Source organism: Cyprinodon variegatus, unplaced genomic scaffold (assembly GCF_000732505.1).
Source record: "Cyprinodon variegatus isolate N-32 unplaced genomic scaffold, C_variegatus-1.0 Scaffold187, whole genome shotgun sequence".
NCBI lineage: Eukaryota > Metazoa > Chordata > Actinopteri > Cyprinodontiformes > Cyprinodontidae > Cyprinodon > Cyprinodon variegatus.
The window spans coordinates 5,038-20,608 of record NW_015150640.1 but is presented as its reverse complement, the minus strand read 5'-3'; the positions used below and the strand labels follow the sequence as shown (position 1 = coordinate 20,608).

Sequence of the window (15,571 nt, the reverse complement as noted above, 5' to 3'; positions counted from 1 at the left end):
TATTTAGTATTTCAGCAAGTCAGTTCACTGTGTACAACACATTATACAGATTCATTTTAAGCCTCTATTTTTATTGATTACATTGGTTATAGGCCTATAGCGACTGAAACCATTGCATTCATGATGAGAATTAACCAGACCATACAAAAAAAGCAGAAAAAAGATTTTGAAACAGAAAGGTGGCCTTATTGAAACCTTAGGTTTTTATTTTCAAACAAACCTTCACAGAACGCATATTCTAGTTCCATGAATATTTTATTTTTTGTCTTATGTTTTATTATAGACGTTTTATCATCATTTGGTCATAAGGTACGCTAGAGTCAAGTTAGAGTAGCTTCAAAAATATTAATCAAGTAGAAGTAGTAACATTAGTATGAGTACATATTTCTTTTCACTATACCTAAGTAAGATGTAACTAAATCCTACCCACCTCTGATTAGACATAATAAAAGCCTACATTGATGGAGAAAAAAGGTAATTTTTTTCATATCATTGCATCCCAGAGATGATTAAGACTCGGAAGTTTGCAATCCTCTGCTCACTTTATGACAGATTAACTGAGTTAGTTATGAGTCAGCCTTATATCAACATCCTGTAAGTACCCAGTCATTTACTCAACAGTTATTAATATGAAGCTTTAAATAGTCCCTGGTCATTACATTGTTTATTTCACCGTTACAAACATTTCCTCTGCATTACAGTTCCAGTTCTTAACTGAAACTGAAACCAGTTCTATAATGATGATTTTTGTTTTACATTTTGTCCTGTCTAATACATAGCATATATCTCTGCAGCTTGGAGATTTTTACCTGGAGCTTCACTGGGACTTCCAGAGTTGGGGTGAGTTCACTACCATTCTTCTTAGTTACGAACTCTCCAATTCTGGCCTTTATGGTAGAATCTTGTCATTCTGATTGCAAAAACCTTTTAGGTGACAAACCTTAATAGAAGAAGGTGCTCTGAATAGGATACCAAAACTGAACTGTTTGGTCAAACCTACACTCTTTGTTTGCTGAAAAACTAAAACCTATTGAAAAAAGAATCCTCTTCACTATTGACACGGTGGTAGAAGAAATATGCTTTGTGGATGCTTTTCTTCCGCAGGGGCAGGTTCAGTTGATGGGATAATGGAGGGAGCTAAATGCAGAGAAATCCTTAAAAAAAAAAAAACTGTTAGCAGCTACAAAAGACTTAAGACCAGGGTGGAGATTTATCTTCTAGTAACACAGCATCACTAACCCTGCAGCCAGAGCTATGCTGGGATGGATAGGGTGAAATACTTAAATGTTTTAAAAGCATATCCTGTATATCCAATTCTGTAACAAGATGTTAGATTGCTTGTTCACAGATCTTCTACATCCAATCTGTATGAACTTGACATGATTTGCACAACATATAAAACAGCAAAGAAAAGAAAAAAAGACTCAGTCTATAGATATGGAAAAATAAAAGGGAACATACTCTCAAAGACATGCAGCTTTAATTGTTAGAAAAAGATGGTTCTGCAAAGTATAGAGCCACTAAACACTAAATGCTTTGTGTTGTTTTAAATACAGAGAGGTTTGTAGTTGTTGTATGTCATAATTCAAGGGCTTTTGCTTGACCTTACAGATTCATTTTTTATGTAGAATGATTTAACAGTGGAATCAGCTAATGCCAAAGACCAGAACATGTTGAATAAACAGTGTATCTGCTATCAGTGACTTAATCAGAGCTGTGTGGAGACTGCTCACAGGTCATGTACTGAACACTGTTTCTCAAGCTGGACATGAGCTGACAACGCCTTCCTGTAAAGTGGTTTTCTGGGAAGAGACGGTTGTTATTCACCGACTATGTGATTTGTAGGATTAATAATGCTGAATCTATGATAAAAGTTGGATAAAGTATAACTGGAAGGAACAATGTCCCAAACTGAACCAGTGTACCGTAGCAGCATTCACTCTCTTTGGCCAAAGAGGGTCCTATAAGTGACCCATGTGGGTTTGTAAATGTTTTACACAATTTGAAAGAATAGATAATATTCATGTGTAATAGACAGCAGAACTTGACTGATTTGGGGCATTCGGATATAAGCTGTAGACTTTCTTGTTATGGTGGCTGTATAGCCCACTAGACATGTGCTTTAACGTCCATGATGTCATTAATTATTCATACTCTTCCTGAATGTAGATGCAGTTCAGTTTTTTTTTACCTGTGCTCTCTGCATCTTTTTTTTTTATGTCGCAGTGCCTTTGCTGTCCAGAATCCTCCCATCGGATGCATGTAAGATTTATAAACAAGGCCTAAACATCAGGTAAGTTGTTTTTAAAAAAAACAAAACACAACTATTAATATTTTTGTAGCAGGGTCACTGTTCCCCCCCCCCTTGAAATAAATGTGTAAAGATGATGCAATTAATTTAGCATCTTCTGTGTCCATGTTCTCGCTCTGCTGTTGTGCTCAGTTTTATGAATCAGAGGGATGTCAGAGCCTGCCTAGAAGCAAAGGGAATGGCAATGTGTCTGAGCAGACATCTGTAACTTGTGTCTTTCTGTTTAAGGCAGGGCCTCATAAATGGAGAGTTACTGTAGAATTTACTGCGCTGTTCAGCTCACTCACTTAAAGTGTCAGCAGAAAGTCGTCATACTGTGACTCACGCTAACACAGTCAATGGGAATCCATATTCACTCACTGCCTTTTGGGCAGAAGCCAAATGTTTTCGGGTATAGCTTGCACTTCTTAGACATATAGTTAAAAAGAGCCCCTCCTTTAACCAGAGTGTAAACATAAACCTCTACTCTTCACTGCCATAACCTTCAGTATACTATAAACCCATTTGTAGAGCGAGTTTGAGTTTTGCTATCTGTGGGCTTTTCCCTTAAGAGCTAACCTTGATGTGAAGCTTCTCATTATCGTCTGAACCTGCTCCTGGCTGTCTAATTTTATATTCAAAATGCCCTCTCGTTATTCCAGAGATATAGAGAGGGAACAGAGAGAAACTGAGAGGGTGAAAGGAGCGAAACCAAAAACTGTCACACCGAGTTCATTTGCATTCTGCTTTCCGTCATGCTTTTCCTACTTACTTATCCACATGTCGCTTTTCTTCACATTAAGATCAGTCATTCTCTTTGCTGTCGCTGCAGACTGTGACACCCTACTCAGACAAACAAGCACACAAAATAAGCAGCCTGAAGTTTGTATTTGATCTCCCTTCGCAGTGATTATCATGCACAATCTCTGAGCTCTCAGAGTAAATATGAGACATTTCTGCACCAACATACTTCCTCCTGGTTTAAATGGGCCAATAAGTTTAGCAAGCTAGTGCTTTGGGGGTCATGATGAAATGTATTTTAACTCTCCATCCTCTAAACTAAACCTTTTTGTGTTTCTTGACATGTAATCCATTGGGTACAGATTGGATACAACCCTGATTGACTTCACTGACATGAAATGCCAGCGAGGAGACCTCAGTTTCATCTTCAATGGCAATGCTATTCCCTCCGAGTCGTTTGTTGTGTTGGACAATGAACAGAAGGTCTACCAGCGGATACACCATGAGGTGGGTGAGATCTACTGCCCCCAATATTCAATTCATTTCAATTCAGTTTATTTATATAGAGTCAATGCGCAACACGTCATCTAAGAGCACTTTACAATTCACCAGATCATACAGTCAATTTGAATCAAACTTTTCTATCTAAGGAAAACCAGTTGATTGCATTGACTCATTGACTCTAAAGGCAATCCCTCACACTAAGCATGCTTGTAGCGACAATGGAGAGAAAAAAAACCTCCCTTTTAACAGGAAGAGACTGGGGTTCTAGGAGACAGAAAAGCAACTGTATAATAGAAATAATAGAAAAAAAAGCCAGGCAGACGAGCACCGAGCCAGCTCCCATGTCAGAGGATGAAGAGAGCACATCCAGCCAGTCACAGTCAGAGAAACAGGACTACACTATAAACAAAGACATTGATGGCTGCAGCATAGCTGATACTGACTGGAGAGTGGGAGAATAAAGATAGAGTGAAGCAGAATGATGAAATGGGGTCCCTATGTCCTCCAGAAGTCTAAGCCTATAGCAGCATGACTATAGAGATAGCTCAGGATAGCCTGAGCCTCTCTTGCTATAAGCGTTATCAAAAAGGAAAGTTTTAGGCCTACCCTTAAAAGTACAGAGGGTGTCTGCCTCGTGGACTAAAACTGGTAGTATTTGTCACATGTATTCCCTGTTTCGCAATTAATTAGAATGCAAGTTTATTACACACATACTGACATGCTTCGTATTTATTCCTGTTGATTTTGAATATCAGGGCTTATAGTTAATAAAATAAACACAAAGTTGATTTTCTTTGAAAATTAGAATATGGCATAAAACTGAAACACCCCAAAATAATTTTATATCATGGCCTATGTAAGCGTATGTTAGAATTTGATTGACAGGTGTCCAACAGGTTATCCTCAACACCCCAATAAGGAGAGTAAGCCACAAAAGAAAGCACTGAGTGCTGTCTCCATATATTTAAGTGAAAAATTGAGTGTAAGGAAAAAGTTTGGTAAAAAAAGATGCCGAAACAAGAATAACCTTAAGATGATTGTGTAGCAAAGCCAATTTAAAGTCGGATTAGTATAGATTTATAAAGGACCATTGACTATAGTCACAGCTCCAAGAACCACCACACACAGACATATCAGTGACTCAAGCTGCTACGGTCCTTGTATCAAGCTTTTCATAAATAAGACCAGCCTGGGAAGTGTTATACCGGGATTTAATATGAAAATAATCGGACTCTTATCCAAAGGCCAGAATCATCTTTTAAGATTTTGGCCTTCGAACAACACCTTTAAAGTATATTTTATGCTATTTGGAAATCAGGTTCTGAAAGCCCTGAGGAAGAACTAAAATAGTAGAATCCCAGTTGATTTTATTCCTGTGTGAAGTTTCCACAGCCACTGATGATTTGGTGTTTCTTTGTATTCTGCTGCAATACCTCTTCTGGTAGCACTATGCTTCAATTCCCAGAAAATGTGCTAGATCTATTCCTCTCATGGTATCTATGAAATATGGCACTAGACACAAGAGCTTACAAAGCAGATGAGCAGAAAGCTGCTATTAAAGTAATGTGGGCTTGTTGAACACTTCAGCAGTGCTGCAGGCGGATCTCTCCAAAGCCACACTGCAATTATTCATAAGTAAAAGGTTAACCAAGCACCAAGTGCATATGAATGGAATACTGTTCCCTAAACGGACATCTGTGTGTCAAATAAACTTTTTGAAATTATTTTGTTTATTTTTTAATAAGCTGTGAGCAGAAAATAACATAAAAAAATAAAAATTGAAAAACATATCACCATGTGGGAAATGAATCATTATTGTTCAAGGTTTTCAGACAGCTAAATTAAGTGTTTTCACTCCTGCCTGTAGATTAAAACCGGACTTTTATGACATTTCTACTTGTGCTCCTTTCTGTTCTCCTGTCTTCTTAGGAGTCAGAGATGGAGACCGAAGAGGAGGTGGACATTTTGATGAGCAGTGATGTTTACTCCGCCACGCTTTCCACCAAATCCATCACCTTCTCCAGGGCTCAGACTGGATGGCTTTTCAGAGAGGATAAGACGGTTGGTGTTGTTATAAGGAGGATTTTATGCTTCCAGCTGACTCTGCTGTTACAAGCATGATTTTAAGGTCATCTACCTGCCTGTGGATACAGAAAAACAGACATTTGATCAATCTTCAAGGGATGCTGAACTGATTTTATTTTAGCAATTTAGCAAGTATCAATAAAAGAAAACTGGCCAAGTTTTCTTAAATTGTACTTAAACATACACATAACAGCTAAATCAGATCCTTTATTTGTTTTAGTGTTTTTTATCCTTTTGCATATATCCATAAATAATCTCTGATCATTAATTCTCAGTTAGTTTACTGTATGTCTTTTTATATCCAGTCACATGGAAAAGCACAAAAATAAATCATCAGTTCTTCAGCAGTAACTCACATATTAATGTCGAATATTGCTTTTTTTTCGTCTTGGAAAAATGAAAGTGAAACCAACTAAATGTAACCTTTGCTTTTCAAATTGAAGCTAAAAACAAATATTTGGCATTTAAAAAGAACAACCGTCCCAGTGATGTGAGGTGCTAACCCCTTCAATTAAAATAACTTTATAGATGCTTCTTGTAGCTATTTACCAATCTAAATTAAAAGATTTTCACATTTTTACTTGTGAGATGTTTGAAGTTTTCTTACATGACCAGTTGGTGAGATAATCCAGTATAAATTCTGGCAGTTGACGGACTACCTAAGTTTATCATTGAAGTCCTGTTTGAAAGCACTGAAGGCTTGAGGCTCAGATTGAAGACATGCTCTATACCTCCTTACAGTTAACCTGTGCAGGATTTGAGAAGCCTGCTGCTGTCTATACAATCTGTTTTTGTATGAATAGGTCAGTATTAAAGCCTCATTTCCTCCTACAGTCCCCTTCACCACACATGGCCCCGCAGGCTGTCTGTGCACAACAGATTTGCATACGGTCTAAGAATGGAACAGTGTAATGGTCAAGTCTTTCTCCTAAAGCAAGTCCAGTATTGTCTGGTTGAGCAGGTGACATGCTGGACGCAGATGGATCTATAGCAGATAGTGAGGCATTGGGTTGAAGTTCCAGAGATGAGGAGATGAGGCTGTTTCTGCAGCCCTCTGGTGACGGTGAGCAGAGCATTAGAGGCTGCGTCCACATTAGCAGAGGAATTAATGTATAGTGCTGTTACATTGACGCCACAAAGCTCCCCTTCTTGACACACAAATATAGCCTCCTGCTAACCGCTAGAAGTTCAACGTCTGTTACACTGAATCACTCCCCCTATTTTTCTCTTAACGCTGTCTGACATTTTGTCCACTCTCAAAAGATGAAACTTATCAGCAATAAATTGAGGTCCTGATTAGAGGTGTTAGCCTAATTTCTATGAATAGGATGGTTCTGTTCTCTCCCTACTTCTGTTGATGTTGTATGAGCCACCTGCCTTTCTGTCTTGCTGGAACTAGATTTCAAGTTTCATGCCTGTCTTGGGGAAACTCCACTGGACTCCGCAGCTCAAGTAGCTATTTCCTGCTGTAAACATAATGTGCATTGGCGCTTTTAAACATTGCATTGTTGATTAACTCAACTATTTATAAAGCCATTTAAAACAACCACAATTGAAAATCACGGTCCATCTTAAAACCCAACACTGAGAAAGCAGGCTTTAAAAAAAAGGGGGGGGTTTCAAAAAACGTTTCTGGGACCAAACACTGCTTCCGTTTTTTTAAATATAAAAAGTTTAATATCAAGGAAAAGCTGCAAATACAGTAAAGTATAACATTTTATAATAGCGGTCATAGAAACATAATTGGGAAAAGAATTATTAAGGTGAGATCTGTTGCAACTAGTAGCCAGATTAGACTTGACCCAAAACCATGCAAGGTTGAAGCTTAACATCCCCAAACCATAACACATCCCCCTCCATGCTTCACAATTAAAAAGAAATGTATTCATGTTAAAGTTGCTGCACCTGTAGGCAAACATGTCCTCTGCCCTGGTTTCCAAAATGTTACATTTTAAGCTCAGCTTCTCGTTGATGTTTTTTTTCTTCTCAGAAGCCCTCTTTGTCTTTGTACTGTCTTGCAAACATTTATCTGGTCTTTATTTTGTTCTAAGATAGCAGGGTTTCATTCTTGATATTTCCCATGAAAGTTGTCTGCTATCTTTTTCCACTTGTACAGGTCAATCCTCCTTTAAAATGTTGCTATGGTGCTAATCATGTTTATATAATGTGACAAAGTTACGGTAGGATTTTAACTACTTTATAAGGGGGTGTCCTTCATTTTTTTTTTTTTAGCAAAAATTGTCTTGTTAAAGTACATTTTGTTGTACACTTTGAAATGTATTTTCTTCAGTTTTGTCTTTTTTAAGACAAATGACTTAGGTCTCTTATTATTGTTAGCATTATTTTAAATTTTCATATGACTAAAAATGCTAAAAAGACATATTGACTGTGAGACAAAAACGTGTTTTTAGAAAGATTGCCTAAACTAAGATTGCCACCTCCCTCCCACCAAGAAAAAGAAACAAAAAGAACATTCAAACAATTCCTGACAAGTTTTTTTAAACAGGCATATATTAGAATAAATATTTCTATTTCAAACGTATATTCAGAAATTCAGGAAAGGACCTCAGGTGATGGGCTGAATGCCAAAAATAACACGGGAGAGTACAAAAGTGTACAGAGGCTGGGAATAAGATAGGGGTTATTGCATTCTCTCTTCTTAATCTTTTGTTCTTTCAACTTCTGTTTAGAGAGGAAATTGGTGATACAACAGGCAGACTGATCTGTTTCTTCTCTCTCCAGGAGCGCGTGGGAAACTTCTTGGCAGATTTCTACTCTGTAAACGGCCTGGTGCTGGAGTCCAGGAAGAGACGAGAGCATTTGAGTGAGGAGGACATCTTGAGGAATAAAGCGATTATGGAAAGTCTGAGCAAAGGAGGGAACCTCATTGAACAAAACTTTGAGGTGATGCTTCATGTTGTTTGGCTCTTTTATCTCAATTGTAATAAGTGATTTTTATCATTGTAAATTATTAGTTAGAGATTCAATTCAGTTTATTTATATAGTGTCAATTCACAACACATGTCATCACTTTACAGAGACACAGATTTACAGTGAGATTGGTTTAAAGTTTTCTATAAATGGAAAACCAGTTTTGTGCATCGACTCATTGACACGAAGGCAATCCCTCACTCTAAGCATGCTTGTAGCGACAGTGAAGAGGTAAAGCTCCCTTTTAACAGGAAGAAACCTCCAGCAGAACCAGGATCAGTGTAAGCGGCCATCTGCCGACTGCGGTTCAAGGAGACAGAAGCAGAGATAGAAAAAGAAGCAGAGATACAAAAGGCAATTGTCAACTAGCTCCACAGGTGGCCACGTCCAGGAAACCCACAGCCAGGCAGACAAGCTCCCATGTCAGATGATGAAAGAGAGGACATGCAGTTAGTCACAGTCAGAGATCCAGGGCTACACTGAAAATCAAGCCAACATCTATAAACAAAGGTGTTGATGGCAGCAGCACAGCTGATATTTCTCTCCAGGATGGAGTAACAGCCAAACAGGAACAGACTAGATGAAGCTACTATGATAAAACATCAGAGAGCATAGTGTTAGAGATTGGACTAACAAATTTTGCAGGGTGAGAGAATAGAGATAGAATGAAGCAGAATGATGGAAAAGTGTCCCTATGTCCTCCAGCAGTCTAGGCCTATAGCAGCATAACTATAGAGATAGCTCAGGTTTAGCAGTTAATGTTAATGCTAGGTGAAACATTTTACAAACTATCTTTATATCACAGTATCTTTATCCAATGCCTAGTTTTTTAGTGTTTAGCGTCTTTGTGGAGAAGAAATCATGACTCTTTGAAATATATAATTACTTTCAAAAAATTTAGAAAGTTGAATACAAGTTGTGACATTACCCTATTCATATGTAACCTGTTTACTTTTACCTTCAGTATAACAATGAGTTCAATCATGACACTGTCCAGCCCAATTTTCAAATTGACCCTAGGGCTAGAACCAAAGGCTCTACTAGATAAACCTCACAATACCTGACTGTATTTTGTACTTGGGGATAAAGCCTGTGGAAACGGTTGAAAAGTTTTCTGACTTATTGAGACATACCTGGCATAATGCGATGGCGTTCTGTTTGTCAGTCATCTAGCCTGAATTATAGACCCTCTGCAGCCACCTTGTGGTGACAGATGTAAACCTCATCCACAGACCTTTCCCCTCATCACATTGCCTCACTGTAGTATGTTCCAGAGTTTGCTTAGCAAGCTGTTGTCTGAACTGAACATAAAGCCTCCCAAGAAGAACAAAGCTTCCCAAAACCCACTGAATGGCTTTTAAATGCTTTGTTGTATTTTTTGTTGTTGTGCAGTCTCTCGTGTTCTGTGTTAGGCTTTGTATCCTCTTGTTGCCATCTGTTTTCCTTTTATAGAGTTGTGAAACTGAAAAGGCAAGGTAACAGTGGACCTCAAAAGGTCAGCTTCGATTTTAGAGAAGACCTTTAAACTAAGCATGCCACTGTTTGATGACATTAATTATTTGGGGGAAAATAACTGAGAGTAGACCAATACATCAGGAGTTTTAGATCTGAACAGCTTTTATTTCACTTTGCCGTCACAGCAGAATGCCCAGGCTGGCACTCAACAGGCAGCGGGGAAAAAAACTCCTGTAAAGCTCTAAAGCTAACAGTTTTTTTTCTTTTTTTTTCTAATTACTTTTAAAAATAAAAAGCCATCAAGCTTTCTCTTGGAGTCTTCAGATAGCCTGTCAACCATGCCATTGTCACATAATGCTCTGCCCTTATATCCTTACCACTGCTTACAAAAGAGAGATCAACTTGGGTAACGATCACATTTTCATGAACATTAGCAAGAGGGAGTTAACTCTGGGAGAATGTCAATTTTAGGATTAACAGGATGGCACTTGTCCCAGATCTGGTTCAGGGACAGGGAGAACAGGCTGTCCAATCCTAAAATAAACTGAAACTGAAGAACAGGCGTTGGGGGTGACTGTACTGGAACCGGTTTCCTCTGGAAAGATGGTTCAGTTCGAGGAGGAAATTCCTTAGTTTTTTTAGGAGTTTCCTTTAGCCTGTTTTTTTCTGGTAGGTCGAATGTCTGTGGGGATATTGAAATAACTAAACGGGGGGTCTGATCTAGTTAAGACTCACCTATCTGCAGAAGCAATATACTTAACACTGTCATGCATTTCAAGATCTCCTCACTTCACTGAAATGATGCACAGAAGGCTTATAGACATAAACATACATTGAGAAAAAAAGCATAAAATGCATTTCAGTTTAACAAAAAAACTAAAATGCAAAAAAGGTTGAGATCTTTAAGAGGTATTCATAAAGGTCAACTAAGTCAGTTGTCTTAGGAAGACTGCTGTAGGTTTAAGGCCACCACAGTCAAATCACAGTTCACCTGTGCAAGATGGACAAAATATAAAGAATGGGATCACAGACCTGAGTGGTTTAGGGGTGAAGCATGGAGATATAAGAAAGAACAGAAAGGTGTGAAACTGTATGCAGCCTGACATAAATTAATACTTTGTAAAACCATGATCCACTGTGAAGTTTGTGGTTGTTGTGTGACGAAATGTTGAGGAGTGATTAAAACCTATACAAGACACTATATTATTATACATAATTCAGGCTTTTGATACTAAAAATCTCGCCCCTCCAACAGTCATTTTAAATGGTGCTACAATAATAGCTCTGTTTTAACAACCATTCTGCTTTACCACCTTTTTTAATTTACGATTTTCAAGGCAAGCCAGAAGGAGTCTAAAAGATATCTGGAATAAGAATGAGTTTGTGCAGAACCTGTCAGAAATGTGAGCAGCACTTACCTGTGAAATATCATCCTGTCTTAGAGCTACAAGTAGGAAGCACTTTTTGCCATATAAATGATTTATAGAAAGTATCCTTTGAAGCTTGAGCTCATGTATAAACACAAAAAGCTGTGCTTTTTATTGTCTGTCGAAGAGATTAAACTGTAATTCAGTCAGGCTGAACACTTTCTGCACTCCAGCGCTTATGTTGAAGTCTGCTCATCTGTTCTACTTCTCCCTGTTTCTCTATAGAACGTGGTGTGCATAAACTATCAGTAAACACAGGATCCCTGACAAAATATTTGCAGATGATTACTTGTGTGAACAAGAATGATTATTTTGAGTCATGGGAACAGCATATGTTTTTAGCAGCTCATAGGTAGTTCAAAAATTTTAAATAAATAAACTAACTCTTACTGTCTCAAGTCTCCACAGGGGTTCGATCAGACTAAATTTGACAATATCAATAAAAGTGGACCAAATTTTTCTCCTCCTTTATTTATGTTACATAATCCAATAAATGAAATTCTCCCTTAGCTTGAACCAAAGCTATATACCTAAATATTGGTTTAAAAAAAAAAAAGTTAGATTTTGTAGTGCCTCCTATAGCAAAGCCCAAACTTAACCTTAATGTTTTTGAGCAGCACAGTTTATAAATCAAATCTATCATCTTTACAGAAATGAGTGTCTGCTTTGTTAATAGTTTTAAGGACTGTGTTTGCTGGCTATTTCTAGTTATAAACTACTGCTTTGCATTCTGGGTGTTAAATGGAGTTGCAGTACAGTAGAAGCTTAGGCTCGACAGAAAAAAGAGGAAAAAATGTTAAAGGTTGCAGCGAGTTTTTGAAGCATTGCAATAACAGCTTAGAAAAGGAAGAAGATGTGTTAATGTGGATTTATCTCAACTGATATCATCATGGATGAATGAATAGATAAATAAATATCTTTAATTTAGTCATTCCTGTTAAAAATAACCAATGTAATTCAATTCAATTCAGTTTATTTATGTAGCACCAATTCACAAACCATGTCATCTCAAGGCACTTTACAGTTCACCAGATCATACAGTCAAATTGATTCAAAGTTTTCTATCTTAAGGAAAACCAGTTGATTGCATTTACTCATTGACTCGAAGGCAATCCTTCAAACTAAGCATGCTTGTAGCGACAGTGGAGAGGAAAAACTCCATTTTAACAGGAACAAACCACCAGCAGAACCAGGCTCAGTGTGAGCGGCCATCTGCTGAGGCTTCCTGGGGTTCAAGGAGACAGAAGCAGAGATGCAAAAAGCAGCTGTAAAAGGCTGCCCTGTCCAGGATGTAACACATGCAAATCTGCGTAATTGATGACATGTATAATTTTGATATGTATAATTTAGTGCTTATGTCTTAAAAGGGGCAAAGAAGTGACATTCATTTAATCATAGCACTATATGTTCCTATTGTCTTTGACAAATAAAAATAAACACACATGTAGGCATTCACATGTGGCAATACACTCATTTTTAAATAGAGTTATACATAGCCAAGAGGACCAGATCACAGCAGTAAAGAAGAGTCTCTCAATGCCATAACTCTTTAATAATCGGCAGTCCTAACTGTTATATAAAGATTGGAATACATCAGTATTTTATTAGTCAAACAGGAGTCTTTCTTTCCATTTAATTTAAGGACAATAGAGTTTAAATACAAGTGGATTGCTAACATTATTTTGAATGGCCTGTTATCGATGTCATGTTATTTTTTGATGCCAACTCTGATATTTTTTTTCTTCCTCTTAGCCAACAAGAAGGCAATCCTTAACCCCTCCCTTACCCAGCACCATCTCCTGGGAGGAATACATCACCGCAGACAATGGAAGGTAGGAGGATAAAACTTGCTTTGTAAAAGAATAATCAATGATGACCAATACATAGAGAATCTGTAATGATTTCTTCATGTGTGTTGTATCTTTATGCTTAGAGCACCTCATTTAGGAAGGGAGCTGGTCTGCAAAGAGAGCAAGAAAAACTTTAAAGCCACCATAGCCATGAGTCAAGACTTCCCTCTGGGCATCGAATCGTAAGTGTTTATTTTAAGCTTCCCACCAGAAACAGGTGATTTTAAACTGGTTTGGTGAAAATAGAAACTTTTAGCATACCAGAGAGGGAATTTTACATACAGCTTGTATGGGTATTAATGTTAATGTTCTGGGAGTAACCATGTTACGTAATACATGTTACATGATAACATGTAACATATATGATATATTTTTTCACTCAAATGTTAATCTAGCTAATTGGTTTTCACATATTAATTATGGTGTTAATTTAGAATCTAACACAGTATGTTACTACAACTCTATCAGGAAGCACTCTTTGCTGTGGGGAGAGATTTTTACTGCAGAGACAGAGCAGGGGAGATGAGAAAACGGCCCACGTTCACATTAGCTGAGGGGCGTAAATTGGGCGAGTTTTCCTTATGCTTTAATTTGTGCTTAGAAGAGCTCTGCATATAGAAGACTGCATCCCTGTGCTGCAAAGGCTCTTTAATCAAAAGCTAAATGTTCCCTTGATTTCCTGCTTATGTCTGGGAATAAAGACTTCATCCATGTTGATTACAAACTGCTATAATTTAATGAAGCTTACGTTATCTCAACATCAGCAACACAATCTGACAGCTGACTTTCTTTGTTTATCAACACATAACACTTTAATTTCTCTGGGGGTTTTTTACACTTAGATACTAAGAGTGTAGTCTTGCTGTTTTTTGCTTTTTTATAATAGTGCGATTAATCTTTAATTTGATTACATAGTATATCTTATGATTGATAGATTACTTTAAAAGTCTTATTCTTTCAGTTTTTTGTCTAATTCATAGCTAGTGGAACCCTGTATACATGCAAAAATATGACATTGTTAACAATCTATTTGCTTTATTGTTCTTTTATTATAAAAGTTAATCAATGAAAAGTTAATCTACATCAATATATTACAAAGGAGTCTTGTTCCACCACACACACTAAATTATTGTAGATATATAGACAATGTAGAATTAGTAGTTGTATTTCATGTTGCAGGAACTGGATTCTTTTTTCACAAAATTCTTAAAGTAGAATCTTTATAAACATCTGACCCATACTGTATATTTCTAACTTTCATTCCTTGTTGATCCAGTTAAATATCTTTGCTTTCACCCTCCTTCAGGTTACTGAATGTCCTGGAGGTGATCGCTCCCTTTAAGCACTTTAATAAACTCAGGGAGTTTGTTCAGATGAAGCTCCCCCCTGGCTTTCCTGTCAAACTCGGTAAGCAGAAAGTCGCTACGGTTCTGGAAAAGAAAGAAATGTTTTCATTTTGTTTTATGAAATGCATTTGCAGTGAATTGAAGATTCTCTCATTGGTTTCCTGCAGACATCCCCGTCTTTCCCACCATCACAGCCACCGTCACATTCCAGGAGTTTCGCTACGACGAGTTTGATGCATCCATTTTTACCATTCCCACTGACTACAAAGAGGATCCAAGCCGCTTCCCTGACCTTTAACCTCTCGGCTTGGACTTAAACTATAAGTTAATCCTACGAAACACCTTTTTCATGAATAAAAACCCCTGGAGAACCTGTCACCCACTCAGACTATGAACACATACTGTACAGCAGCAGGATGATGACAGGACCAACTCCAAGTGGACGGGTGCTGAGGTGTTGCTGATTCTCATTCTCACCTCCAAATCTGAGGCAACGCAGCAGGAAGTGTAGGTAATTGATCTGTATCATCAGTCAAAGGGCATTGAGGTGAAAAGAAATGGCAGCAGAGCAGGTGAGCTTTTATTTGTGAGGTAAAAGCGGAATTAAAAACTACCAGTTCAGTTGAGGCTTGTATTTAAATAAGTTGTTTATAAAGGGACTGTGTCTAACTGACGTGTTGTGATGCACTGATAATGCTGTGGGAGATGTCTGACAGAAAGTTTATATTAGATTCATTTATTATTTGAGCAAAGTGGACAAAACAAACAAAAAAAAAAAAAACGTTCTTACCATTAAGGCTTATTATATTTTACAGTGTAGACAAAATAAAACCATCTATTATTTGAACTAGATATTTATATACGCTGTAAAAAAGAAGACGGGTACCTTTTTTTTGTTTTACATAAATGAAAATTTCCCTTTTATCAGGATCACCAAAATAA

General features: G+C 37.5%; 1 protein-coding gene across 1 annotated transcript in view; it reads left to right on the top strand.

Annotated features, from left to right (window-relative positions):
* Positions 1-15,360, top strand: part of ankrd13c (ankyrin repeat domain 13C) — a 32,836-nt gene extending 17,476 nt beyond the window's left edge. The window contains exons 5-13 of the mRNA XM_015379232.1: positions 795-840; positions 2,227-2,293; positions 3,394-3,538; positions 5,465-5,596; positions 8,363-8,524; positions 13,186-13,265; positions 13,367-13,465; positions 14,590-14,690; positions 14,797-15,360. Of these exons, the coding sequence (XP_015234718.1) occupies positions 795-840; positions 2,227-2,293; positions 3,394-3,538; positions 5,465-5,596; positions 8,363-8,524; positions 13,186-13,265; positions 13,367-13,465; positions 14,590-14,690; positions 14,797-14,927 (963 nt within the window). The 3' untranslated portion in view covers positions 14,928-15,360. The remainder of the gene's footprint in view (positions 1-794; positions 841-2,226; positions 2,294-3,393; positions 3,539-5,464; positions 5,597-8,362; positions 8,525-13,185; positions 13,266-13,366; positions 13,466-14,589; positions 14,691-14,796) is intronic.
* Positions 15,361-15,571: the final 211 nt, after the last annotated feature.